The sequence below is a fragment of the Wasmannia auropunctata genome, unplaced genomic scaffold (genome assembly GCF_000956235.1).
Source record: "Wasmannia auropunctata unplaced genomic scaffold, wasmannia.A_1.0 LD335921.1, whole genome shotgun sequence".
Taxonomy (NCBI): Eukaryota; Metazoa; Arthropoda; class Insecta; order Hymenoptera; family Formicidae; genus Wasmannia; species Wasmannia auropunctata.
The window spans coordinates 51825-79032 of NW_012026969.1; the positions used below are offsets into that span (position 1 = coordinate 51825).

Sequence of the window (27208 nt, forward strand, 5' to 3'; positions counted from 1 at the left end):
CGTGCTCGTCGCGCTCATTGTACGTACGTGCCCGCGTTCAACTTCATCTCGCGCTTTTCCTCGCGACATCTCATTCCGCATGCGTCATCCAGCATCCGACATCCCGATGTGTCTCGTCGGCCGCAGTGTCTTAAGCACGAGTATATAAGGTCACCGTGTCAGAGAGTACTGTAAAATGAAATTTAAATATCCTCTTTAGAAACACTTTCTTTTCCAGGACATTCTGCAGAGGATTAAGTATTTGAAATGAGGAACACACAAAAAATAAGGTGCGCGGGCAATTAAAACTTTAAACGTTCGGTGTTCCTATATATGATTTGGTGATTCGCGAATGTGATTACACAATTCCATTGAGAAATTTTGCATGTAAATGATAACAATGTCTAAAATGATCGCTTCAATAAATGTTTTGACTTAATAATATTATACCTGTTAAACTTTTTGTGATTACATATATAATATCCTGCTGGAAAGTTGTCGCAGTAAAAATATTCTGAATTTCGTTACCAGTAATGATCAATATTCAATGATCACGACTCGAATTATCCCTCTTATTGCAATATAACATGCACGGCGTTAAGAACGTGCTGAAAACTACGCAATTTGCGCATGCTTATTATTCCAATCAAATTAATATGCTGCTGCCATCTACCATCAACACACACTCATTCTAAACACACTTGTTGATAATCGATCATACACATTACCGTACACACATATATTTTTCATTTCCCGATCGGTAAATAAAAATTATTATAAATTAATTGACGTATCAGAGTTTCCTCTTATATAACGCAGAAAAAATTCTGCAATATTCTATTCAAAGAAATAACATATAAAGAAAGATAATATTGTAAAAATATAAATTTTCATTGTAGAACGAAAAAAAAAACAAAAGGTGACCAAGATTAATATTCGCATATAATCGGTTCTTAATATTTAAGATCGTCTTAAGTACATAATCTTAAGATTTTATGAACCATGCAATCACAGCTGAGCTGTATTAGCATCTTAAAATATTACAATTAAGACGATCTTAAAATAAGAACTGACTATGAATACCGACCTTGTTTTTTTATCTTTTCCTTCGCTATTCGTTGCTTATATGTAACTTATATGTTACTTATACGAAAACAAAAGATTGCGTCTCTTTAAAATGAAAGAAAATTAATACATCTGAGAAACATATAGATTTTCATTTGAAAATAATGTATAAATAAGGATAAAGTACATCACATATTTCATCCTTTTCGATACTTATTTAATTTGAAAAAAAAAATACTACATTTATTCATTGCATTATTGCATATTTCTCTAATTGTAAGTTGCACATCTTGCGTTTGAAATTAAACTGAGGGGAAAAAAATTGAAGGAAAAAATAATGAGATACGCTTCACAGAGGCATGCACTCGCCGCGCATGAAAGGAAAACGAACTCGAGCTGTGCGCAGCGAGTACGATAAAAATTATAACTCACTTATAATTCGAATCTCGACTGCGTCTCGCAAGTATACGTTTATTAGATACAATTGCGGAACGCGATTCGACGGAGCGCGTTGCACGCATCTGTCACGCGATCGCCTAATCGTCCGATAATCTCGCCTCATCAACGTCGCTTGGAGATTCGTGCGGACTGCCACGCTTCGGCTTCCGAACGGCAGTCGACGCGCCGCCGTTTCGGACCGACGACTTCGCGACGTGACGCACGTTTCGTAACCGGCCCGAATGATCCCGAACGTCGCGCGTCCTTGGCATCTCGTAACGCGACCCGCGTTTTAGTATCAGGACGCGAGGATTTTTTTCCCCGAACGTCTCTGCCGAATCGTCTCCCGGGAGTCCCGAGAGAAAGAGAGAGAGAAAGAGAGAGAGAGAGAGAGAGAGATCGCTCTCAGAAAAAAAGGCCCCGCCGCCCCCGCCGCGAGAAACGTCTGTCAACGGCTTAACATGCTCACGGTAAAAGATCCCGCGAATCCGGAAAAAAAATGAGCCGTCACGATCGGGTGATCCGTTCCACGTTTACGTGGCAGCCACCTCGCTCCGATCTCCGGTCGCGTGTTATATAAATAAACATCGCGAGTGTGGAAGGACCGGGATGGCCGATGCGCGAGTGAAATGGACACCACTGTCGCGACCCGCTCGGAGAGAGTGGCGCACGGGATTCCGTGTTTCCGCAACAGACGATCACGACGATGCTCATTTGCTTTCAGACCGCCGTAAGGACCGTCGCCCGCCGCTCGTTCTCCACGTCGAGATGGGCAGCAGCGCAGCAGGTGAGATTACTCCACTTAAGTCTAACCTAAAAAGCGAACGGTCCTCTCTCGGGACACGTCTCGGACTCTCCACGCGCCCGCGAGTGCCTCCACGTCGACCGACGTGGGTTATCCCTTGCTCACCCTTCCCGACTCGACCACCCCTCTCGCGTACGTTCGTTCGGAGAAGCGAAAGAAGCTTGAAGGACAATGAAAGGTCATTCACTTGCCTCTCGGTGTTTCCTCAATGAAAATTCATTCATGTGTGAATCTTGCTCAGATGACCGTGCGAGACGCTCTGAACTCGGCCCTGGATGAGGAGATGGAGAGGGACGAGAAGGTGTTCCTGCTCGGCGAGGAGGTAGCGCTCTACGACGGTGCGTACAAGGTTTCCCGGGGTCTCTGGAAGAAGTACGGGGACAAGCGTGTCATCGACACGCCGATTACGGAGGCTGGTTTCACCGGCATCGCGGTGGGAGCAGCCATGGTACGTGTAGAATCCACGTGGCAAAATGTTAGCAGCTGACAGCGAATTCGACTTGCCAGCTGTAACAGAAATGCAACAGAAATGGAGCGTATTTTGCTGTTATTTCGTAACATAGGACTTACTCGTTTTCTGATACATTTCTACTGGTAAAAAAACAGTAGACTATGCTCGGCTGTTGCAGTTCTATTAACACAATACGCAACGTATAATTTGAAATAAGCTCTTTTAGCAAATTTGGCTGACTTGAGAACTTTTATTAAGCTTTATTTATTACGCTCTAATATACCTCTCTGTTTTCACGTGTACTTTTCAGGCCGGCCTGCGACCAGTCTGCGAATTCATGACGTTCAATTTCTCGATGCAAGCGATCGATCACATTATCAACTCCGCCGCCAAGACGTTCTACATGTCCGCGGGTAGAGTCAACGTGCCAATCGTGTTCCGCGGTCCCAACGGTGCCGCCGCGGGCGTAGGGGCGCAACACTCGCAGTGCTTCGGTGCCTGGTACAGTCACTGTCCCGGGTTGAAAGTGGTGTCACCTTACAACAGCGAGGACGCCAAGGGTTTGCTCAAGGCGGCCATACGGGATCCCGATCCGGTGGTGGTGCTCGAAAACGAAATACTGTATGGCGTACAGTATCCTATGTCTGACGAGGCTTTGTCCAAGGACTTCGTCTTATCCATCGGCAAGGCCAAGGTGGAGCGGGTGGGCAATCACGTGACGTTGGTAGCACATTCCAAGGCTGTCGAGGAGGCTCTCGAAGCGGCCAACGAACTTGCCGGGAAGGGAATCGAGGCCGAGGTGATTAATCTACGTTCTCTCAGGCCGCTGGACATGGACACCATCATACAGTCCGTGGTGAAGACGAAACACCTGTTGACGGTCGAGCAGGGTTGGCCGCAGTGCGGCATCGGCGCGGAGGTCAGCGCGAGAATCGCCGAGAGTAAGTCTCGTTCAATCAGTGTTTCATATTTCACTTGTATTGAGTTTTTATTTTAACTCAAAATTAGATCATTTAAATTGAAGCTAATTAAAATTCAATTAATTTTTTTTATACACATGAAAGATCGATGAATTGCGATTTCAAAGCTATTTAATAAAAAAAAAAACCGGGTTGAAAATTGACTTATTTTTAACTTGTTTATTCCCGACGGTTCTGCTTAAAGAAGCTATTTTTCTTTTCCAGGCGAGGCTTTCTATCATCTTGACGCACCTGTGATTCGTATCACGGGAGTCGACACACCTATGCCGTATGCGAAATCGCTGGAGATAGCGGCCTTGCCACAGATCAGAGACATAGTGAACGCCGTTAACAAAATGTTAGGAGTCACGCAGTAGTCAATTGCAAGTTACATAGGTGAAATTACAATATTTCTACGCGGTTTTCCTGACACGCCAGTTTTCCTGTCCCCATCCCCCGCATCTTTACCCCGGTACAGCGTACTTCGTCCAGCTATCGAATGAATAATGAAGTAGAATAAATGCAGAGAAATAAAACAAAGTGGCAAGTAAGTACAAAATCTCCGTTCAGTAAAGATAATACTCTGTCGCCATTGGGTAGAATATTTTGGAAACATTTCCTTATAAGTTTTATTTGCGTAGAATTCTTACGAGAAAGTACATTTGGACAAAAAAGATACTGATTATAATTGGCCGTGTTCCGATGTACTGCCACTTCAGTACTGCCAGTACTGAAAATTTATAATTTCGTTGCGTGTACTATGGATTTTCGGTGTATAGATTTGCAGTGCATATCGGAAACGTAGCCAATGTATAAACGAGGTTTAAATGTGCTTCTTAAAACTAGCACGCAAAATGTGCGATGTGTATTCTGTACATTGATATACATACGATGTTAATACTGTTATTAGACAATGCGATAATAAATGTAAATACCTAAGGAAAAAATTAGTAAGAATAAGTAAGAAATTTTAGTAGTTAGCGATGTTTTATTTAAAATATCCAATTGCCAACGAATCGAGAGGTTCGGATGGAGAAAAATTCTAATTCATTTCATTAATATTCATATTGAATTTAAATAAATTTAAATTAACTTTTATTTGAATAATTATGACGTAGTAAATAGATATCGAGCTACTGCCGTGTCTATACGAACTGCCTTTCACATTGTAGAATTGCACATCGCGCACTCAAGTTGAAAATATCAGTAACTTATAAGAAAATGTTGATAGTGCAATATGCGTATGTATGTCTAACTGCACAATTACAGGCAGCATACGAGATGCTGCACTGATGTCTACTATTTATTACAGAAAATTAATAAATACAGTAATTTACAAATTATCAATCGTTCACTTCTACACCTAAGTATATATTATCATTATTATTACTGCATATATTTACTTTTTTACATTGACAATTTATGTATGATACATACGTAAGAGACAGCATGTCACTACTGTCATGTAACGTTCAAACGCATCTCTCAATTCGCCTTCTCTGCGATGAAAAATATTGAATAATTAATATTTCCCTTGAAGTTCCCAATACTTGAACGAAATTCTAATTCATGCAACATCTGTTATGTTACTGCAACTCCTACCTAAGTACATCCATGTCAAGAGCGCACTGCGTATAGACAGCTAAGAAATTCCGCAGATCGGAATGCGTCCAATTGACTTGCCGCCAAGGTTCGATACACCTCTCCACCAGCTCCAAAAAGAAAAATCTCAGTTCTCGTGATCTGTGCAGGTTGCATCCGATACCGAGTATCGCTCTCGAGTACGAACGAAAGTTTACGTCCAGTTCCTGATAAGATCGATCGAGAAGCATCGGCTTGAGCTTGAGGCACACTAAACTGAAACATACCGATATTTCTCTCTGTTAGTTTTTGCGACGAAGGAGCATTATTTGCTTCGTTTTACATATAGGATGCAACATACTGTTTGTGATGTTTGTCGTTTTCTAGAAGAACCCTGCATTCCGATAATTCCTGTAAGAATTCCCTGTCCAAGTCGGTGTCAAAGTATTCGGATCCGACGCAGCGATACGTCCACGACGCCATCATACTGTTGGCACAGTGATACAGATCGGGAAACGTTAAGAACTGTAATTTCCTTTTATTCATTTCGAATCGCAGGCATGCTATAAACACCACTGCGGCGTATCGCCTGTGCAATAATTAAAAAACACAAGTCAGTTACATCACAAACGATTTGCATCGTAATTATTTGTGCTACAAGAGAGTTTTATGAGGTTTCGTAATGAGTCACATGCCACACGTACTTAGCGAGGTCCTCAGAAAGTAAGAAGTGCTGTTTGATATTTGCTGCGAGAGAACCTGGCAAATCCTCGACGGTTTTAAACACCCTCTTCACGTTGTCGTACTGCCTTCTGCAGCTCTTCAACGTGATCCCCGTCTTCTCCGCTACCTCATCCATGTCCTTTCTACTCTTGGACGTTATCTTTTTCCCCAGTAACTCGCGTATAACGACATCGTCAAATTCGTAATACCTGAGATGAGTGAATTATTCGTGTCAGGGCGCCTCACAAGACATTGTTAATGATTAGAGTTAGAGAATCACATCACGCAAACGTTCTTCCTACATTTCTATGAGCATCTGACTGGTCTGCGGCTCTATCTGAAAGGCCAGCTGCTCGCTGGCGAGTTTCGTAGGGGTGTGAAGCAGCTTCTCGAGCAAAGCGTAGGTGCGATAGTGGTCGAGGATGTCGGACGCGACCAGCTCGAGCGGCGCGTTGGTCTGCTGACAGATTCCTCGTTGATGCAGAATGTTGACCGCGTCGCTGGCTGGAAGGAGGCATTCATTAGACTCGTAGATACGAATCCTCAAAGTGCGTAAAAAATCGAAGAAGGTCGCAATTCCTTTCACTCACAAGTGTGCCCGTCGACCCAGAGCTGATAGATCTCGGGATCGACCAGCGTGTAGTTGCTGATGAATACGTCAACCTCGGACAGCATGTTGAAGTCCGTGCCGTCGCGTTATATAATCGATCACGTAAACGGGATTATTCCGAGAATCATGCTGACGTCGCTCCTCGTCGAGACAGCTAATAGAGATCGTCGTCACGTTTCCGTCTCAAAAATAACAGAATTTTATCAGAATTCGATGAGCATCCGTCAGCAATCGTCACTTTTAGGTTAGCTGTATAATCAGCTGAGCCAGCTGAGGTTAGGATCGCTCGCCGCAACATTCGTCGGCGGCGCGGCGGCGAGGAGGGGGGGCTTTCGTTTGACTCACGTAGTGCCAAGGCTCGTTTGATTCGCGTGGTGCCCGCGTACGAACTGGCGTCGTTCCTATCGCCACTCATGGCGGAGAGAACGAACGCGGTCGCGTCGCGGGACTTATATCCGTGCAAAACGTCGCGAATCGGCCTCGGAGTCCGGCGATGGGGCGAAAATAATGAGGATCTCTCACGCCGGAAGGTAATTAGGTTAATATTAATGGTCGAGAGTACATCTTAATGCTCAAATTGAGCGATATCGAATATATGCGTCTTCGAACGCGTCGTCGACGCGCGAAGCGCCGATCTTTTAGCGATCAATTTCGCGTCTGGCGCTGGCGTTATTAGATTGTAATCACGTTATTATCGCGTCATGCATATCATATTACGTTCTCAGTAGATATACTATTTATCACGTTATATAAGAATGGACGTACGTTGAGTGAAATACGTAATAAATGCATAATAAAGAACGCCGAAATGCCGTATATATCTCGTTTTTCAACGCAGATTCCTGAAAATATTAGCTGTGTGCGATGAATATTTCATATTTATAACGCAGTATTATCAGTAGGTAATAATATATATACGTATAACATGCGTGATTTTTTTCAGGACGTGCGGACACGCGTGAAATATCGGGGCGAAATCACGGAACGAGGCGACAAGATGGCGTTCGCAGGTATAATGATGCTCTACTCGGGATTTCGGGTGAGTGCGATAAAATAATATTTTTAATTTATTGTAATAATTGTGAAATTTAGAGAACACCTCGCGCCATCGGGAGGGGGGGGGGGGGCTATAATTAAAGTACGTTTTCTTTTGAAAGTCGAGCCGTGACAATTAAATTTTAATTTAATTCTGGTGATAATTAAAATTTACGTTAATTTAACGGGAGATTAAAATCTGCATCAGTTTTCGAATTAATTATGAGAGAATATATTTTTAGGAATATTTGCTCGAGGGGTCAATTAAATTGAACAATTATCTTTATTATGGTACTGCAATATTTTTTTAAATTCACAATTAATATCGTAACGTGAATTGTTATGAATCAAAAGCATTAATGAGATATGAAAAATATTAGAATATTTCAATTTGATTTGAAGCTATTTTCATATATAAGTTTACAATTTTACTTATTAAATGATGAAATATTTCTAATTAAAATTATGCTTAAACAGATTAACTGCAAATTAACTGAAAAATCAGTTTGCTTTGTAAAAAGGATTTTAACATTTTTCACAAATCTCTGATTTTTAAATCTTTTATGTTTGTATCGAGTAGAATATATAATTATTATCTATAGGAAATTATTTTTTAGTGAAAAATGTTTCCTAAAATATATGCGCCGATATCTTCTTTAATTATATTTTAGAAAGTTAAAAATAATTTTCTGTCTTTAAATTATGATCAAAATTAAAAAAAATTTACAACGAATGCTTTTGCACAATTCGCAATATCACGAAATTTAACGTGATCTTTCTTTAATTCGGAATATTATTTCCCTGCAACTTACTTAATAACTTTCATTTCTCAAATGTCTTCCTCCGGCATTGTTATTCGCGAGGGTAAACCTGAATTAAAGTCGACATCCGACTTCAAGATACAGCTGCCGAGCGAAAAGGTCACACGATGTTACGTGGCGATACAGCCCAGTCACATGTCAGCGTTTTATCGGCGGTGCATTATTTTCATTTTTCCGCCGTAATCTCATGCTTAATTAAAGTAATCGTCGGACTTTGGAGCGAAATAATACGAACGTGCGCGTGCGTGCACACACGCACGCACGCACGCACGCACGCACGCACGCACGTACACGTATACGTAAATACGCCCACCGGCCGCAATTCCACGCGATTGATTGACGGGCGAAGTGTAGTAGCAGCAACAGCAACAGCAGCGATCGAAATTGCCACACTGCACTCGCACTCGCACTCGCGCGGACGCAATTAATTCGTGGCGAGGCGATGTCACGTAACGTTAAACTCGTTACCGTGCGGGAAACGCGCGTTAACCGGCTACGACTGCCAGCGCGAGCGGATAAATATTGTAGTGCCGTATAACAAAACCTGGCGGGGAAACGCGCCGGATTCGTCTTGACTGCGTATCGATCGCGAGCCCCGCGAAACAGAATGACGAAACAATGATTCCCGCTTCTGTTGCGCGTTAAACGAGACGCGAAAAATATGGGACGAGGGGGATATTAAAATTTGAAGATTTGCCTAGAATGAACTTCGTTATTCGAGGCACAAGTAGAAAGGGAAAATAAAATGGCTTTTATTTTGAGATGTCAACCGTCTCATTATTCTGGAGTACTTGCATGTCTTACTAATTTCCAAGTTTTTATCAGAGTCTATAATAAAGTTTTTATGTTACAACTCATTATAATGTGCATTTTTAAATTAACGATTTAATAACGTTAAACTATATTTTAGAGCAAAATTTTTTTAATAGAACGAACTTTATGTAAGAGATATTATTATGTTACATTGAACAAAAATAAGATATGAAGTTTTGCAAAATATGAATTTTTTCTTTTGCACGACGTAGTGTTTCTCTCTATATGTACATACCTACGTTAATCTGCGTTAAAATAAGAGAAAGTTATACATGCAATTCCGTTGAGTATGCATGAAAATACGAAGTCTGTAGGCTCGCTTGATATGAGTTAAGACATGTACTAAATAAGTGCTCGACACTTCTTATCGGCGCACGAAGTTTGTGAAGCTGCAGATTTCGTTGTACTTTCCTTGTTTCCTCAAGTAAACATGTATACGAACAGCAGACAAAGAAGAACGAAAAAAATTTTTATCAATATATTTATTATTTTACTAAATATCGCATTCTTTTGTGCTCTAAAATTAAATTATCGATTGTACTATTTCTATCTACGACCTTACCGCGCATTTAGCGAAAGGAATGGCCGAGATTTATTTAAAAAAAAAGAGAGAGAACACTGTAGAAATTCGACGTTATTGAAGACTTAAAACACGCACGCGGCATTTCGTGCTAAATCTACGATGAAAATATTGGCCCATCTCCGGCATCGTGTTGCGCGATATTACAGACATCATTTTCGCGTTTTTATTCGTCATAATTCCGAAGATCAGTAGATTATTTTTGCCCGTGCAGTAATTACAAATGTCTTACAAATTAATGAGATATTGCATCAAACGCAATTTTTACTTAACGGTATTCGCCCTGATTAAAATATTAATGCGGTATCCTAAAAATGTTTTATAATTTTTTGTAGAATTACATTACGTGTTTTTTTTTTCCGACTGTGACGAGAGAAGAAATATTATATGTATTGTTGATTTAATTTGATGCTGCGACATTCATTTCGTCGGGATTATAAAGATTAAAGCTCTCTTTTTACTGTTTTTAACAAGAGAGAGAATTTTCAACACGATGCACACGGTGCCGGGGCAGATTCGTATAAGTAAAGATTACGCTATTTCGTCGCTGTCGCCAAAGACATACACTTGCTTCGCGTAGAGTCGCGGTAACTATTATTTCCCTGTTGCATTTAATGTCGCTAACGGACATACTCGGTTTCGATCCCGCGGTACGGTTGCCACCCATTGTCTCTCGCTCTGCCTGGTGCGCGTTTGTTTTCTTTTCCACTTCCTCCTTCCCGCCTCTTCACTCTCGCGCGCTCCTCCACCGATTCACTATCCTCTCTTCATCCCCCTTTTTCCCCTCTCTTCCGCTATCTCACTCTCTCTCTCTCTCTCTCTCTCTCTTTCTCTCTACGTTACCTCTTTCTGCTCCTCTTCCTCCTCCTTGCACAGCTCCACCGCTCGCCGGTTTCTGTGTCTGTCTCCCGGACGGAGGAAGGAAGCGCTCCAGGAAATTCATTTGCAGAGACGTGGCACCGTACAGCAAAACACGAATGATATATTTACATGGCGCCGAGGGAGAAACCGACGAGATGGATTTACTCGAGAAAGGTTTATCGAGCGTTACGCGAAGAGGTGGGATGGGGGAGGGGGGGAGGGGAGAGAGAGAAACGTGAAATGTATTTTTTGAAAGAAACGCGTTAATTCACTCTCGAAGCCGTGCGGAAGTTCGTCTATAGTTTTTGCCCCTCGTCCGCCCCATGAATTCTCCCTGGTTTTCGGGCGTAGTCTGAGAAATGTGCGACGTGAGTTTGAACGCCGACTTATTTCGACGCGCCGACGGATTTTAATGCCTCCCAAGGCGCGTTTTTGATTCGGATATTCCTGTAGTGCCTTACAGTACCGAGACTCTAGATATCTATCGAGAATCAAATCCGAGATTCAAATCCGAATCGAATCGATTCGCGTTCGAATAGTTCGCACATCTTTAATAGAAAACTCACTACGGTATCATGCTTAATAAAATTTAGTTCACATATAATATACATATTATATATGCATTTATGATAAAATAATATACGATCCGTATATATATATATATATATATATATATATATATATATCAACTATGCATTCTATGCATTAAGATTGTGAGTGAATGAACTTGATTGAATATCGCAGGCTCGAGAGTGTATTGATTTATTTGAATAAATCTATATCTAATGAAAAACTTTATCTTGCAGCGCTTTAAAGAAATAATAAAAGCTTCGTAATATTTTTAGCAGCTATATATTATTCTGACTTAAGATTGATTAAGGCGGCTTGGAAGTTTATAACTAAAATATGAGATGATAAGAATCTATCTCGTCGGTTTCGCGTAATTTTAACGGCACTCGAATGCGGAGAAAATCGATTGATATATCACTTGTCTTGCGCTCAATACGAGTAAAATTTTCAAAAGGAAGAAAATGTATATCGATATTATCGGGCCGCGTTTAATTGCACCGACAATTTTCGACGCAATCAAGCCACTCGCCGTTTATCTCGACGTGTCAACTACAGTCGGCGCTTAGCGTGCCGCTTAATAATATACTACTATGCCATAATCGCACGTATTTACTTCGTAGAGTAATTGTCATTGCATTATATCCTTGCTTTTTAGCCGTGGGCCGCTAATCCGTCAACGTGAAGGTGACGACGTTTTTAATCCTATTTTAGCAATAAATAAAATTTACGAACATACTTATCACGCTTCTTAAACTAAATACAGTTAAGCCTGGGGTCGGTATAACAGTTTCGGATTGTGCGTTAGATAGTGAGAAAATACTGTACGGCTTCTAGCGAGTTGTTTGTCGTATCGTCGGCTCTATCTAAATTGTCGTCATATCGTCGAGAGGAGTATTTATCGCGTAACTTTATTACCACTGTCCACTTTTTTTTTTCAGAGACGCTGAAATTACGACGTGCAAAGTTCAACGGCAAATTTGCTTATAGTTAGACGTATCTTTCATAAATGTTTGATGTCAAACGTGACTGAACAGATTAAAAGCAATTGACTTGATTGATATAATCCATTCATGAAACGTTATCTCAGCGATAGCATTAGTGTGCATTATTTACAGATTCCTCGAAATGTGACGATAATTTGAAATTGAAATTAGAGTATCTGTCTTAGGTGAGAGGCCGAGTTTGAGGCCATATTTTTTCGCAAAAATCGCTTCTCTTTTTCCATTATGTTTTTTCGTAAGGAATTAGATTAGGAAATATAATACAATTTTCACTACAAATATTAGCATATTCATATAAAAATTCACCTTTATAAAAATCATATCGCATCGCTGAAAGCTAATCAGTCAGAATCCGTAATCTAGGGATTCTTCACATGGAAGCTGAAATATCTTCGGCGGTGATTTGCAGTAGAAACGGCCTTATACGTAGTCAGACGCAGCTGGGAAGGCGCGCGCGCGGTAAAGCTTATTGTCGAAATTGCCCGAAAGGTCTCTTCGCTATCGGCCTCGTAGACGTACGGCGCGGCACGCGGAGGGGTGTCGGTATTTACGCTAAAATACGTAACGAGCTCTCTCCACGCTTCGGCTCGCCTTAATTTACGCCTTAATTTCCCCTGGCGCCGCAAGCGTTAGCTCGAGTCGATCTCGTGGCTTGGGCAATCAACCTAAAGGATTTCAGGTTTCGGGAACACACCATTGTTACATCACGCAAGCCCGTATTTTGTTGTATTGCGTTATCGAACGAATATATCAATTGTATTTTCGCTTCTCACGTTTGATATTAAAAAAAAGACGTAATATATGTGCAGTAATTCTTGTGAACTAAATCGTTCGAGCCAAACGAGACATTTTATTGAAATGAATGTCATCGCATTCTCATGTGACATGATTAGGCATAAATATCTTTATTCACGTCTTTTTATCAACATGATTTGTACGTGTAAAAATTACGTCATACCGCGTGTGTAGGATAAAAAAATTATGATTCACAGAATATTGATAAAATGTAGATTATAAATACCCGCACAGCTGGCGAATAAAATGAAAAAGCAGAAATTCTACGAATCTATGATAATTTCATTAATTTTATAAATAATATTTACTTTATTAACATCATTTACAATGCAACGTGAGGGAGAGTGACGATAACAATAGCGTGTCCCTATCTTTAATCAGCCTGCCATCTCGAAGCCGGCGATCATCGCTGTCGTACGTTTCCGCGCGACTGACTTCTTCGCGTTCGCATCGAGACGAACGGATTTTGCGAGCGTCCAACCTGCAGGATTCGGTTTCACGACGATTATGCGCGAGCGATAGTCTTGGACGTGGTGGCGTGAGATGTTGGTCCTCGTCTTTTTGTCTCGTCACCGACGATAGTGCTTCTACTCACCCTCCACTCGCCCTTCGAGGCAGCGGCGTCACATGCAACCGCAAGCCTCCACCACCATGTTCGGCAACGTTTTCTGCGTGATCGTGTTGTTCGTGTCGATGTAGAGCAGCTGGAGCGGGGCGAGCTGCGTCGGCGAGCAGCACGGCACTATCTTGTTCTTTCGTTGCCCCGATTCCGTGGTCAAATATTTCTGCAAAGGGAAGCGACATTTTCGTGTTCATTAATTGGCAAAAAAAAAATGTAATAAATTGGAGGCTTTATATTTACAACCAGAGCTGTATTTATAGAACAAAATAATTACATTGATAAGTTAGGTAATGCAAGTATAACTTAAATATACAATTTTTAATAAGGTTTGAAATTAATGAAAGGATTTTTGAGAGAGATTAAAGTTTAATAAATATTTTTCTTGTTTCGAAAGAGAGAAATTTATATTAGAGTTTGACTATCGAAGTTGAAGTAAGTTTTAAAGTAAATTTTAGTCATTTCCTAAGTTATGATGTTCGATGATTCTTTAATAGCGAAAGGTTCCGTGAGAAATAGCGAAGAGAGGAATGTATAAGGCGAGCGGGTGTGTGTCGTTTCTTTCAGACTTTCCCCCAGACTGCAGGAACATAAGAAAATCATCTCCATTTCGCGTATGCAAACGATATTTCTCGCGTCACGCTTCGTATATGGCAGAAAGCATAGACCTAAGTTAATGGGGTTTTACGTTGCGTGATAATGGAGTCTTAACGCCCCATTATCGTTACGAGTTGCAAACTATATTACTCACATTATGTGCCGCGGTATAACAAGAGCGCCTCCTCTCTCCCGACTTTTATTAACAATTAATGCGGGTAATAAAGGACGCGATTATGCAGCGCGCGATTATATTTTTTACGTTAAGTAAAGCGTAAATTGCCCGCGTGTGTGTACGTGTGTGGCCGTGAGAGATGGAAAGGGGATTACTTCGCCCAAACGTGAGCCAGTTTTTATAGAAATGTTATTAAAAGCTATATGCGAAATATAGCTATATTTTAATATAGAAATTACACAATTTTCATATGGACGAATTGAAAAATATTTAAAATGTTTTTCTTGTTAGCTGAAAATTCTCGTCAAAAAAATGTTTAAACAAAATTTTAATTTAAAAAGATTCTGAACTGATGAGAGTTACCAAGAGAATTACCATTACTGCAGACTCGAATTTTCTTCGAATTGTCTTTATAGAAAACTTTGAAAACTCTTTTACATGTTTAAAGTACATACACGAATAAATCGCGAGATATTCAACTTAAATTTGAAAAAAAGTAATTAAAAAATTATAATATATATGTACAATTTTTTTATTTTTCTGTTCTTAAATTCTTAAATTGAGTATCCTGCGATTTATTCGTGTATATACTTCAAATGTGTAAAATTTTCAACTTTGTAGAGCCCATTTAAAGAAAAATTTGAATTTGTGATGTCGATAATTCCGAATAGAGAACAAAATAATTCTTCTATTTTATATTATTCGATTCTAATCTTAATAGAACGAGATTATTAAATTGCTGGCTTTTGAGATTGTTCAGCAAATTAATATCTAAAGTTATTTGGCATATCAGCGATATTTACTATTGGCAATACTCCCAATACGTATAACGAGATACGATCCTCGTAAAACCACGAAGAAACGCGGCGCAGTGACACGCGATTCTCGAAATACATAGCGAGAGAAAGATGCGGCGTCAGCGTTCTCCTCGTACTCGCAAAGAAAGAACGAATATAAATCACGCTGGCGACACATTTCTTCAGCGGCACGATAATCGGTTGTTACGCATCTGCGCTCCGTACGATCTGACACGAGCGAGATAAGATTGCCGCGCGCTATTTTAGATGTAGATAGAAACTCTTTCCGTAATACTTGTCCCTTTCGGGCAACGGACACATTAATTCCGTTGTGACAACTCGGACAGAATAATGGACAAGGGACAAGCAATAACGAGAAGAATTAGCTGATTAACGTCAAATTTTAATAACTGCATGTAAAGAGTGAAGGTTATTGATACGAAAATAAAACAGTAATCTTTAGCGATAACGAAAGAAAATGAATGACATTGAAAAATGAGCTAGATTAAAAAGTACGATGGAATGGAATAAATAGAAGGAAATATTTTTAGATTAATAATAATAAAAATAGATAATCATTCGTCTGAAGAATTCGAAGATAAGCATCCAATTTTAAGAATTGATGCTAAAAATTTAAATTTGTACTACAAATTACATTACTAAATGTCACCGAAGCCTTAATAACATTGGCTTTTACGTGTTAATATTATCAACGCTGTTAATATTTTTTACTTTTTATCTGAAATTAGATTAATCTATTTACTATTGACCGAGACATTGTGTCAAGTACAAATGACGTAAGAATACGAGAGCCGCATTAAACTCACCATGATAACGTTGTTGTAGTGCGAGCCGCTAACGGTTAAGGAAGCCGCTGTGGAGCATGATCCCCGGCAGAAGTACGCGTGATATCCGCTCGGATGTAAGATCCAGTCGCTCCAGCCGATATCCCTGAAATTAATGTAGAGCTCGTCCCGACAGCACTCCGTCGTGTCGGGCAGGCAATTCGAGTGCCTCTTGGGCCTGTTCCGCTGCGGCAACGGCTCCGTGTGGATCACCAGGAACGGTTTCAGACTCTGCTCGGCGGACACCGGCGCTCGGTCGCGATCGGTCGAGCAGGTCGTGCAAGCTATCTGGATAGCGTGGTTCAATCGGTGTCGGCCTATCCATTTCTTCACCATAAATTTTATGTCTGTCTTTACCCAGCCCTCTGAAAAAAGAATAGATCAATGATTTTTTTATATGCGGTGTCGCGTGGCACTTCAGAGGACTCGTATTTCATGAAGCTTTACCGAAAATGAAACTTATTCTGAACATTACAAATAATTGTTTGTCTAACAAAAGCCTATACATGAAAATTAAAATTTGAAATTCGCAATCGTAAGGAATAATAGCTATATTACGTTTAGTTTTCACAACTTTTTAACTTTTTATTTTCTATAATTTTTATTTTGAAGTAAAGTCGTGCAATTCTAAAAGAAAAATAAAAAAAATTCTTCGAATTTTGTCGTTATAATTTATTGAAATATTATTATAATCATTTAATTTTACTTCTCATGATTTTTAAAGCAATATTTTCTGACACGCGAATTTTCGATAAACTCTCGTTAAATTTTAATTTAAATGTTCGGCAATCGATTCCAATCGTATCCCGTACCGATAGGCATTAGATGATGTTAGAGAAATCGTTCGGAATATCGCGATATGAGAAAATTATCCCTCATCATTCGTATCGGATTTTCGGTAAAAGACGAAATTGCGATGTGCATGGCAACGGGGGACAGGTTCGCAAAGTGCATGCATGCAATGGAGTAACAAAATTTCGCGGTGGAAGATTTCTATGCGGTGCGGATTCGTATGTGACGAACGTATGGATAGGGCTTGGAAGAGCAAACGGGAAAGCAAGAGAGAGGGAAAGAGAGAAGGATTCCATCCGCCATTTACCCACCTCTGATGTCGGTCTCGAAGATTGCCATGACGGTGTTCTTTTCGAATCTTCCGCCCTGGTCCCAGTGATCGAGTTCGGATAGCACGAATGTCTGCTTGAGCTCATCGTCGTTCTCGACCTGTTCCTTGTAGAACCAAAGCTCCGCCGAGGTCACGTCGACGTACAGCATCTCGTTCGACAGGTAAAACGTGAAATGAGCCGCCGAATTGAACCCCGTTATGTGATTCAAGTTGTGACGATATTTCGCTGAATCGGCTACACCTATATAATCGTTCGATTATTTTTTTTTTGTTGAGAGAGTATAATATAATAAATTGTCGGACTACCTATATATATGATTATGACTCAAGAGCCGAAATCAAGATCTCGTTATAAATGAGAAATTGATTTTTCTTGCTAAATTGAAGAGTTCTCTGCAAAAACGTTGCAATCGTCATTTTTATAAAAAGTGATGTTTTAATAGCAAAACGTTATTTGTGCATTGGCTAACATTTTTCATTATTTCCTGTAAAATTAAAAAATATTGAATGCAATGCGTCTTTTTTAAAGCCCTTTGATTCTTTGATTTTTGAATTTTATGGATTCTTACGTTTCAACCTGGAATATGATTAAATATGATTCACAAAAATGTTCTATTACATTATTATAATTATTTAAAAAATATGTATGAATAAATATATGAAAATATTTGGACATGGAAATAAATCGGTGGATGAATTATTAACAACTAAACGGAGAGCTTGCAGAATCTTTCAGTCTCGATTTAAGACGTACATTTAATCTTCAAGGATATTCTTATCTATGCGAAAATAAGAGTGTGTGATAAAATTGTTCTCTAAAATGGGGACGGCAAGTATGTTAGCCTATATTTTTCATTTCGCTCGTAACTTCAATATTCCTCATTTGACTTGAGTGCATGGCACGGCTATCCGGTTGCCTCTCGTCTATGATGGACGCGTATCTACGGGCTATCCCATTACAAACTAATTTAGCATGCCAATGAACGACACCGAAGACTCAGTTATTCGAGACTTTTGAGAGTGCGCGCACGATCGGCCTGCAATTTACGGCGGCGTGCTCGAAGTAAGCCTCAAATGGAACCACAATTATCTGGAAAAGTGCGCTTTAAAAGGTTCCCGTAACCGCGACACAAAGTGCGGCAAAGGTTATTTCTGCGCGGCACGTGCGATACGCGAGCATAAGGTTAAACAGAAACATCGATGACCAAATCATCATATCGATAGAAAGAAATCCATTATTCCAAGAAATTACTGTGAAAAGATACAGCTCCTTGGTCATAAATATAAAGAACTCTCAATTTATTGCATTTTCTTAAAAAGATGGTAATAAAAGCCAAAGAACTAACAAGATATTAAAATTGTCATAAAAATAAATATTGTTTTTTAATAAAATTATTTTTTATTTACTTTTCGTTAGATAACTTTTATATAAAACGTTTACGTCAATTTATGGGGGTGTTTTATATTTAAAACCAAGGCTGTATAAAATTTATTAATTTTCTACAGATATATTTTTTTATTTATAATTATTATATCATTTAACTTTTTTTGCATTATATGTCAAAGAAGGATTTTACAGTGTAAGGGCTGTTTAAAAATTTTAAGAGGTTTGGCTTACGAAAATTTCAAGCTATTTTGCAGTTTTATCGATACCATTTTATAGACTGTTTCTCGATAAGTTTTAATCGAAATCCATCTGTATCCGTTCTTAATAAACCGAAAAATCGTGCTCCGCACACTTTACCGACGTGCACATACGCGTCAACTGTCAGGACGATCCGCGATATAACGCACTATGAAGCGCGTCGAAATTATTTCCGGGCGAATTCTTGGGCGATCAGCGTGTCCGATTGATCACCACTTCCGCATGGATTTATAGCCGGGATTATGCAACGCCAGGCGTCAGAGTGAATCCATATCGTTGCACAACACGTGTCAAACGTCGGCGACGAGCGTATTCGCATGCGCAACTTTTTCTCGATGTACAACTGGCGTTTTCACGTTCGTTTCATCATGTCCCCCTATCGAGAGGATAAAGCCTTTTCGAGAATGACGTGTATTCCATCTCGCAAACACGTGCGAGCGAAGAGGCTAATCCTTGAACGAGCAACCAATTTCAATAAGTTATAAAACACAAATAACAATTTTTTTTTATATACAATATCTAGTTGCTGATACGAAGCATAAATGACGTCGGGATGTAAACAGTTTTCTTTAGCCCGTTGAAAACGCAACCGCGACATCCAGCGCGGATAGTGTAAATTATTGATAACATAAATTACTGACTTAACACAACGATAGTGAATAAACATTCAATTAAGTGCAAATGTGACAAGATTTTTTCTGCTAGCCGTTAATTACTGTTGTTCATCGATAATTGGGATGTATCATGTAATTCTAAATAATCAAAGATCACCGAGGATCGTTATAGAACTATATTGAATCTCACTGACCTCATATTCTATTGATATTTGATTCTGCCTTGCGTATTCTCAAAGTTTATAAGATTTTCATGTAAAAATCAAATTTCCGGGTTATATTAGTCCGTAGAGTCGTTAATAAATATTCAACGAAGTGCAAATGTAACAAGATCTTTTTTTTGTTATTCTTGCTGATCATGATAACTGGAATATGTATCATGTGTAATTCTAGTAAATAACTAAAGATTGCTGATAGAATTATATCTCGGGTCTCGCTGACCTCATATTCTATATTGAAGCTTTATTCTACCTTCGCAAGGTTCATAAGATTTTCATTTAGAAATCCGATTTCCGGGTTATATTAGTCCTTGAGGTCGTTCCGAGATCCTCGGATATTTTCGGAACGAAAATCCCATGTATGTACATACATACATATGCCTTCAGGACATAGTCTCGAGCGCGTGCACTACTTTTCGACGTCGCGGCGCAGATTCGACAGCGCGATGAACATTTCCGGTTCACTGGCCTCGATCGCACCGCCGCGCCGTTACGTATGTAATCTGCAGCTCTCGCGCCCCGAAATCTCTCGCTGTTGAGTTTAACTAGGCCGAATAAATGCTCCAATATGACGAAATCCCGGACTTACGATTTTACATGCGTGCGTGTGCAAAAGCTGACTCGTGTGGTGCGCGCGCGCGGTTTCGTCTCGAAATTAGATAAAAGAGCGAATATTTTGGATTACGTCTTGGGATCGGGGGCCTGTGTAACCTTCGCGCCCGAGAAAGATACGAAATATATGCAGCGTCATATCGTTGGACATTAATTCGCTCTACCGCGCGATAACGTTATATCTCTCGCGGAGTGTGGGGAGAAACGTGAGCCTTTTTTAAGTCCGGTATTGTTGCGAACGTGAGTTCGCACCGTTCGCGAGGACGAAAGTTCACAAAACGAGCGAGTCCGCGTATAGAATGTTCGCGACTGGAAAAATTGTAGATTGTGTTTGGAACTTCTGGGAGCTTTCTTTGAAGAATCTGGAGAACGGAGAATTTTACACCAACAGCGGGATGAGAAGCGATACTGCAGAGATCGAGGTTGTTTTTTTAAAACGCAGTTGAAACGTTTAAAAAAGAAAAAAAAATAACTCGAAAATTTCGAATTAATTTCAAATTAACGTAAACTATAAATGCTGTTCTTTTGCAAATAATTTAATTAATAAGTTGCTTTACGTCAATTTAATTCGTAATATTACAATTCCGGCTTCAGTTTGAGACTATGTTTCAAAATCGATAAATAATCGGCCCACAATTTGAACTGGAAATTATAAAAGTTCACGTAAAAATATTATTAAGCATCAAGATTTGTCTTGAGCAAATATGGCTCTCTTCATTTATAATAAATTACTGTTAAATATTGACATTAGAGAACTTCAAAAATGTATTGTACAATATTTAACAATTATGTAAAGATCAGAGCGAGGAAAAATTAATAAAAGACGAAATAATATTTTGTAAGAAGAAAAAAGGCGTTGAAAGAATTATTATTAGAAACATCTAAAAGGAGTATTGCAATCGTCTGATCGATGCTTTCGTTAAACGCGGAGTCACAATCGCGTGCGCGGGAAACGTTATAGAAAGAGGCGTGAAAAAAATTCGGGGCAATAATATTCAGCGTATTCGTGCGGTCGATGAACGATACGATTATATTATCGTATTCCTACATTCCGTCAGTGCGGCAAGAAATTACATGGTCGTAAATTATGCATGGTTTCGTTGCGAATAAAGTTGCATGACGCGGTAGAATGCCGAAATGGCAACAGCTGGTTTCAATCGCGTAAAAAACTTTTACGTGACGTATACTATCTTAGAGTTTCTACGTATACACTATCTTACATGTAAGCACGAATATTCTGGAAATAATAGAAAATGCCTGATTTCATGCTGCTCACTGGATGTTCGAATGTTTCATATCAATATTTCTGTTTTTCATGTGAAGAAACAACGGTTCCTTATGCTAGATAATTGAGTCTAATAAGGATTTGGTATAGAATTGTTTTGCCGTATCGGCAGTCAGATAAGCCAAAACGGGCAATCTGAGCTGACTACAACGGTATCTGAGTTACATTGTTACATATATTATATTATGAATAATAGAGCCGTAGTGAAATTTTTTTCCTTTGTCTCGGCCTACGTATGTTACATACAGAAACATTTTTTAAATATATCAGAACAGAAACATATTTTAAATATATATATTATAATATATTTTTATTGTTGAAAATAATCTATTCAAATCCTTATAAAGATAAAATTTTGATGTTATTATTATATATAATATGTTATAATTTAATATAACATGTTATAAATACTAATTTTATTGAAGAAATATGCTTTTACAATTTTGAAGTATATTTGCTTTGTTTTCAAATTGTGTCAAAGTGTTACATTTTTTGTGTTAATTTTTACATAATGTTTGTGTTACTTTCTAACATATTCATCTTGTATTAAATTAACACAAAAATTTGGGTGGACCGTTTGGGACAATGAAATGTGTTAAATTTAACATAAATTTTTCAATTGTGTAGTATCTTACAATTATTTTAACCGCGCAGGATAAAGATTTAAATGTGTAATTTTAATTATCTTGATTTTTTTTATCATCTTCATTACTTCTTATATTTTCGTACGCTTGCGATGAAACTTTTCGGAGTGAACTTGAAGTAAACTTCGCGAACCGCGCGAATTTCCAAGAGAAAGGTTTTTCCGCGTGATTTTAAGAAATGCGTCAAGCACGTCGAAAATGATTCACACATGCGATTAAAATGTCGGAACTGTGATTCTGCGTCGTAATTCGAGGTAAATTTCCGCCACGCCGCCGGGATTCATACGTGCGCCGTTCACGCGGCTTCCGTATTTGCATCGCCGCGGAAAATTTGAAATTCATGGTCCCAGCTGGTCGTCGGTGGTACCTCTATTCCAGAAATATCAAGCCACGAGAGAGAGAGAGAGAGAGAGAGAGAGAGAAACAGAAATGGCGTCATTGTTACCGGTTCTCGTTTATTTCAAGGGAGCCGTGCAATTACGCAATATTCATATCCTCGCGCCAGTGTTTCTCGTCTGGCTAGCCAAGAAGGGGTTGTCGAGAGAAAGGGGTCAGTCGACGGTAAAGAGAAAGAAACGAGCTTCTCGAGAGAAGGATGTTTTCGATATGCGAGGCATTCAGTTTTGCGTGTGAATACGCTGAATACGTGCAAATGTAAAACTGTATATACTAAACGATACTACGGACTTATACGTTGAAAATATTGTAATGCATTAACTAAAAAGATACTCGTGTGAGAAAGTATCGAAATTTAGTTCTGTACGTTAATAACTTAGTTCTGTAAGTTATAAATAATTTTCCATTAACAATAGAAACTATTTACGAAAAGTTGTCGACTTTTCTAATTTTGCAAAATATAATACATATTACATTTGTGGAAAAACAATTTACACTTGTGTGTGTGTGTATGTGTGGATTACACGTTCCTGCAAATTTATTATAAATTTTCGTGCAAGTATACTCGGATACGTTTCGAGCACAATAGTTCATTTGCGGATTTTACTTCGTCTGCTGCGCTCCATCGAAAAAGCTTGTGCACGCTCGATATTCAGAGATTTTGTTTCACGTTCGAATACTCGGAGACTAGGGCTACAGCATGTGAGAAAGACGCGCGCACAATATTCGCGAATGACGCGTGTTTTGTTTTTCTCAGTGTTATTCGTTCTTCGCCTTTCCTCCATCTACGCGCAACGTGCATGGGCCATGGATTTGAATAACCGTTCATTAGCAATCTACACGTGGTAGAATTTGCACAATAGTTTGCGCGTAATTATACAGACGAAAGGTATATTGTCAGAATTTTTTCTCCACCTTACAATTTATATTTTAAGCGATTTTAAAAAATCTGTCGGTACATTGTATTATCGAGATAGAAGAGTATAATTTGTTTTTCTCCAAGCAATTGTATTTTGATAAATTTTCAAAAATTTTAATGCTTTTTTTTTAATTATAAAAATACAAAGTGTGTATTAAGTTAATTTTTACACATTGGATTAATTTATATGCTTTTACTGATTTTATTGCAATAAAATTATTTTTCGAATATATTTATAAATTTTTTTGTTCCGAAAGGACACTTCTTCGCATTCTGTGTATACGATCGTTAATCTTGTATATATCGTCTATTCGGTAAATCTCACCTTCGGTTGGGAACACGACGACTTGGTTGGTTTTCCCGTAGAAGTTCTCCGCCGGTCTCTCCAAGTCGGGCCGTAGCACGTTGCCGTTGATTAAAGGTTTAGGCAAGGTCGACAACGGCATCGAGACCTCGGGCGGCTTTGACAGCCGCAGCTTCTTGAGGATCTGCTGCTTCACGTACTCCACTCTCAGCTCGGTCAACAACGGGTCGGGATCGATCCCGACGTTGACTTTATTCTGCGCGCAACCGGCGCAGTCGTTTCCTTTGTCGGTCGACGATCGTTCGGACGGCGAATGGGGGAGGAATGTGTACCACACTCTCATCAGGGGGTTGATCGACCATTCGGCCGCGATACCCCCTACGAGGAAGATAATAAGAATTTCCACGAATAAACGCATTTTTTCTCACCGCGAGTCCGATGTGGCAGTTGAGATGTGGAAGTCTCTTTCGAACCTCTTCTTCAGTCTTTGATTTGAACCACGATTTAATCCGCGGGCGATTTACTCGAGTTCACTGAATATCGAGAACGCTTTGTACGTTGAAATCACCGACATTACTGTATATAACACTGACAGTCTGACACTTGTGAGTTTAGTTGACAACCTGCCGGTCGACAATTTTGATGTATCATTGACAATGTGTCTTCGTCAAATATTTTGGACGAGCGTCCAAATAGCGTTTTGACTCTATCCCGATGATTCTGACCGTCATGAATATTTGTAATACTTCCACGGTCAATTCAAACTGGCAGTTTCTTTCTAGGAATCTCAACAAGATTGGCGCGCAATTTGTGCAATATCAATTTTATTGACAAAGTTGCAACAGGTCAGGCGGGTCGTCACAATCGCCGAGTCGATATTATATCTCGTGTGATCGCGAACCGCCTCGCCGCGATCGTGACCGCTTCGCTTCTGTCCTTTTTCTCTCGCGCGTCCTTACACTATATATACTCCTTATGTTTCTCCATTCCAAAAAATCAATCCGCGGAGTCAGCAATAATTCTTTTGCGAATGTAAAGAAAGACCGACATCCGGTCGTGTTCCCCCGTGTACAATTCTCCTTGCTCGCAGTGACCCGCGCTGACGCTCACGACGACGCGTTCACGGAGACTGGAGGTGAATCGTTACGATGGTCCAGTGATGTAGTTGACTCCGTATAGGCTGAACTTTGTTCCGGCAGCCGGCCGGGGCCAATGCGGATCGGAGGACGGGGACGGAGTGTGGATGCTGATATCAGCGTCAAGCACGCGCCGCGAACATGCTGCCGATGGGATTCCGTGTGGTCCATTGGCGGTTCCTGAGGTCTCGAATCTGTCTTAACAGGCGGAAGGTTTATCTCCATTCTGGTGGAAGGTGTCTTCGCTCGCGTTGATTGACATCTCGGTGACCCGTGAAAGACCATGTCACCCGATGAGATCAATGTATCTCTTTGGTATGCTGGTACAACGCCATTAAGGGAGATAAAGCGTGTATTAATGATGAAACATCTTAAATCGCTTTCGTAAAATATTTAATATACACTGCAGATGCATGTCGTACGTTTTTTTTTAACAGTTTCAGTTTCTACTTAAAATTTCGAGCCTTGATTTGAACATGATTTTTGAAAGAATATCTTTGTTAATTTCTAATTTTTCTTCTTACAACTTATTCTGTTGTATGATATATGTAACTCTATCATATAACACCGCAATCGATTTCTAAGCTTAACTATATTGCTTAACTTTGTGACGTATTATATTTACGTTTCACTAATGACGAAACGAAGAATATTCATATCGCTTGATCGCATTCATTTGAGAGTAGAGTTTGTAAAGTAAATGTTTACTGCAAAAAGACTGACGTACGCTTCGTCGCAGATTAGTGTCAGCATTTTCTTTGAGCTGAGGCTTGCAATTCTCGGTTCATCGGAGTGCCTCGTGGACGATGACCTATCTCGCTGACCCGGAAACGCGCCGAATATATTCCTTTTTTCTCTCTCACGCGTATGCACGCGTCGTGTATGTTTGTGAAAAAATTATATTTGAAGCATCGCGAAGAAATGCGATGCGTGTGCTTTTTGACGCCGAGATTATTCATTTATCGACGTGTTCGTGATCTTTTTTCGAGAGCGCCACTTCGCGGGGAGACATCGTAGCGTAAAATACGCCTGCTCTTCGACACCGTGCCGTGCCTCTAGTTTAATAAATCACGCGATAACGGTCCTCGTAACAAAAAAAAAAAGAGAGAAAGAGAGAGGAAAAAAAATAATCGCAAAGAAATACTGCGTTAAGCGCCTTATCGCGTTTCCTACTGTTCCTCGATATCGTTAATAATTGTGGCACAATCATCTCGCTGGCGCTTTCGGCATTCGAGTGCAGTTCTCTTTATTCTTTTTTTTCACTCGCCGTTCTCGTTTCGTTGATCCGTTGGACTTCATGGCTCGCAAATTATTACGCGGGCCCGGCGTATTGAATTATTCTGTAATTTGCGCCACGGACACGGCGCGTGTAATCAGCAGTTCGTGCTTCACGTCGCGCTCATTTGTAGAATCGTTGCGCTTGTTTGCGTTATCTTATTATCGGCCGTTATCGAAATATGTAATTTTTCGAACTGACACACGCATGCACGCACACGCACACACATACATACATACATACACACACACACACACACACACACACACACACACACACACACACACACACACACGTCTCGTAATGTTACTATTCAAATAAATATAATAATATTTTACGCGTACGTCGTCTTATTGAGGGAAAAAGTTTTATCTATTTACCCGATAATATGGCAACGTGACAAATTGTGTCGATAAAATATTGACTGCGTTTTAAATGTAAATCCACAATTCTCGCCGTATTTTTGGAATTACGCCCATACATTTGCGTTACGTACCGGCAGGAGAGAGATTGCCAGGAAAATATGGATCAGATATACGTTAATATAAACAAACAGATTTAAATTGGAGATTATAATGCAATATTATAATTAAATGTTCCTTTATAAAAAATATATATATTTGCACACATTTATTTATGTTATAGGGCAAACTCGAATTTCTATAAATACAACGGATATCTCTATATAGATATATCTAGTAACTACTTTCTAACGTACCGTATTAACACAGTTTCTCTATTATCTCGCAGAAAATGCGTTTCAACAAATATAACAAGTTCTTTTTTTGAGTTGTCTCGAACTTTATTACGTTGTACCTCGCGAATTTAACAATGGGCGAGATAGGAAGTCGGACGAACTTTATGCCGGAAATTTTCCGGAGGATTTAATTTCCGACGCGTGTATAAAGCGCGACGC

The 27208-nt window shown here is 39.6% G+C and overlaps 4 protein-coding genes across 8 annotated transcripts in view; 1 reads left to right on the top strand and 3 right to left on the bottom strand.

Moving 5' to 3' along the window:
• LOC105455114 (putative fatty acyl-CoA reductase CG5065) overlaps window positions 1-1596 on the bottom strand; it is a 47677-nt gene extending 46081 nt beyond the window's left edge. The window contains exons 1-2 of one of the 3 annotated variants that reach the window (XM_011698171.1): window positions 1477-1596; window positions 28-168 (exon numbers count right to left, since the gene is read on the bottom strand). In XM_011698171.1, the coding sequence (XP_011696473.1) occupies window positions 28-95 (68 nt within the window). In that variant the 5' untranslated portion in view covers window positions 96-168; window positions 1477-1596. The other 2 variants (XM_011698172.1, XM_011698170.1) reach the window with 2 other exon arrangements.
• A 107-nt stretch (window positions 1597-1703) lies between these two features.
• Window positions 1704-4665, top strand: LOC105455115 (pyruvate dehydrogenase E1 component subunit beta, mitochondrial-like). 2 transcript variants are annotated; one of them, XM_011698175.1, is made up of 5 exons: window positions 1704-1952; window positions 2207-2269; window positions 2529-2735; window positions 3049-3679; window positions 3923-4665. In XM_011698175.1, exons 1-5 carry the CDS (start codon window positions 1944-1946, stop codon window positions 4072-4074), a joined length of 1062 nt encoding a protein of 353 aa, XP_011696477.1. In that variant the 5' UTR covers window positions 1704-1943; the 3' UTR covers window positions 4075-4665. The 2 variants fall into 2 exon arrangements, with proteins under 2 accessions (XP_011696477.1, XP_011696476.1); XM_011698174.1 differs by lacking the exon at window positions 1704-1952 and having other exon boundaries at window positions 1971-2269.
• A 278-nt stretch (window positions 4666-4943) lies between these two features.
• On the bottom strand, window positions 4944-6926 carry LOC105455116 (acidic fibroblast growth factor intracellular-binding protein). Of its 2 annotated transcripts, none has more exons than XM_011698177.1 (6): window positions 6592-6926; window positions 6304-6505; window positions 5983-6210; window positions 5640-5765; window positions 5300-5554; window positions 4944-5196 (listed from the first exon to the last, which is right to left on the bottom strand). In XM_011698177.1, the coding sequence occupies exons 1-6, from the start codon at window positions 6674-6676 to the stop codon at window positions 5118-5120; spliced, it is 975 nt and encodes a 324-aa protein (XP_011696479.1). In that variant the 5' UTR covers window positions 6677-6926; the 3' UTR covers window positions 4944-5117. The 2 variants fall into 2 exon arrangements, with proteins under 2 accessions (XP_011696479.1, XP_011696478.1); XM_011698176.1 differs by having other exon boundaries at window positions 5640-5867.
• A 4541-nt stretch (window positions 6927-11467) lies between these two features.
• Window positions 11468-25011, bottom strand: LOC105455118 (growth/differentiation factor 8). Its single transcript, XM_011698178.1, has 4 exons — window positions 23902-25011; window positions 17224-17484; window positions 16103-16485; window positions 11468-13872 (listed from the first exon to the last, which is right to left on the bottom strand). Exons 1-4 carry the CDS (start codon window positions 24296-24298, stop codon window positions 13711-13713), a joined length of 1203 nt encoding a protein of 400 aa, XP_011696480.1. The 5' UTR covers window positions 24299-25011; the 3' UTR covers window positions 11468-13710.
• Window positions 25012-27208: the final 2197 nt, after the last annotated feature.

Excerpts from the sequence above, each read along its gene's own strand:
- LOC105455115 (XM_011698174.1), top strand. The coding sequence starts at position 2,189 with ATGCTCATTTGCTTTCAGACCGCCGTAAGGACCGTCGCCCGCCGCTCG. Across the intron at positions 2,270-2,528 it reads GATGGGCAGCAGCGCAGCAG|ATGACCGTGCGAGACGCTCT; the intron begins GTGAGATTACTC and ends AATCTTGCTCAG. Across the intron at positions 3,680-3,922 it reads CAGCGCGAGAATCGCCGAGA|GCGAGGCTTTCTATCATCTT; the intron begins GTAAGTCTCGTT and ends TTTCTTTTCCAG.
- LOC105455116 (XM_011698176.1), bottom strand. The coding sequence starts at position 6,676 with ATGCTGTCCGAGGTTGACGTATTCATCAGCAACTACACGCTGGTCGAT. Across the intron at positions 6,211-6,303 it reads AGTCAGATGCTCATAGAAAT|GTATTACGAATTTGACGATG; the intron begins GTAGGAAGAACG and ends CACTCATCTCAG. Across the intron at positions 5,197-5,299 it reads CTTGACATGGATGTACTTAG|AGAAGGCGAATTGAGAGATG; the intron begins GTAGGAGTTGCA and ends TTTTCATCGCAG.
- LOC105455118 (XM_011698178.1), bottom strand. The coding sequence starts at position 24,298 with ATGCGTTTATTCGTGGAAATTCTTATTATCTTCCTCGTAGGGGGTATC. Across the intron at positions 17,485-23,901 it reads CGTCGTGTTCCCAACCGAAG|GTGTAGCCGATTCAGCGAAA; the intron begins GTGAGATTTACC and ends ACGATTATATAG. Across the intron at positions 16,486-17,223 it reads CTTCGAGACCGACATCAGAG|AGGGCTGGGTAAAGACAGAC; the intron begins GTGGGTAAATGG and ends TTCTTTTTTCAG.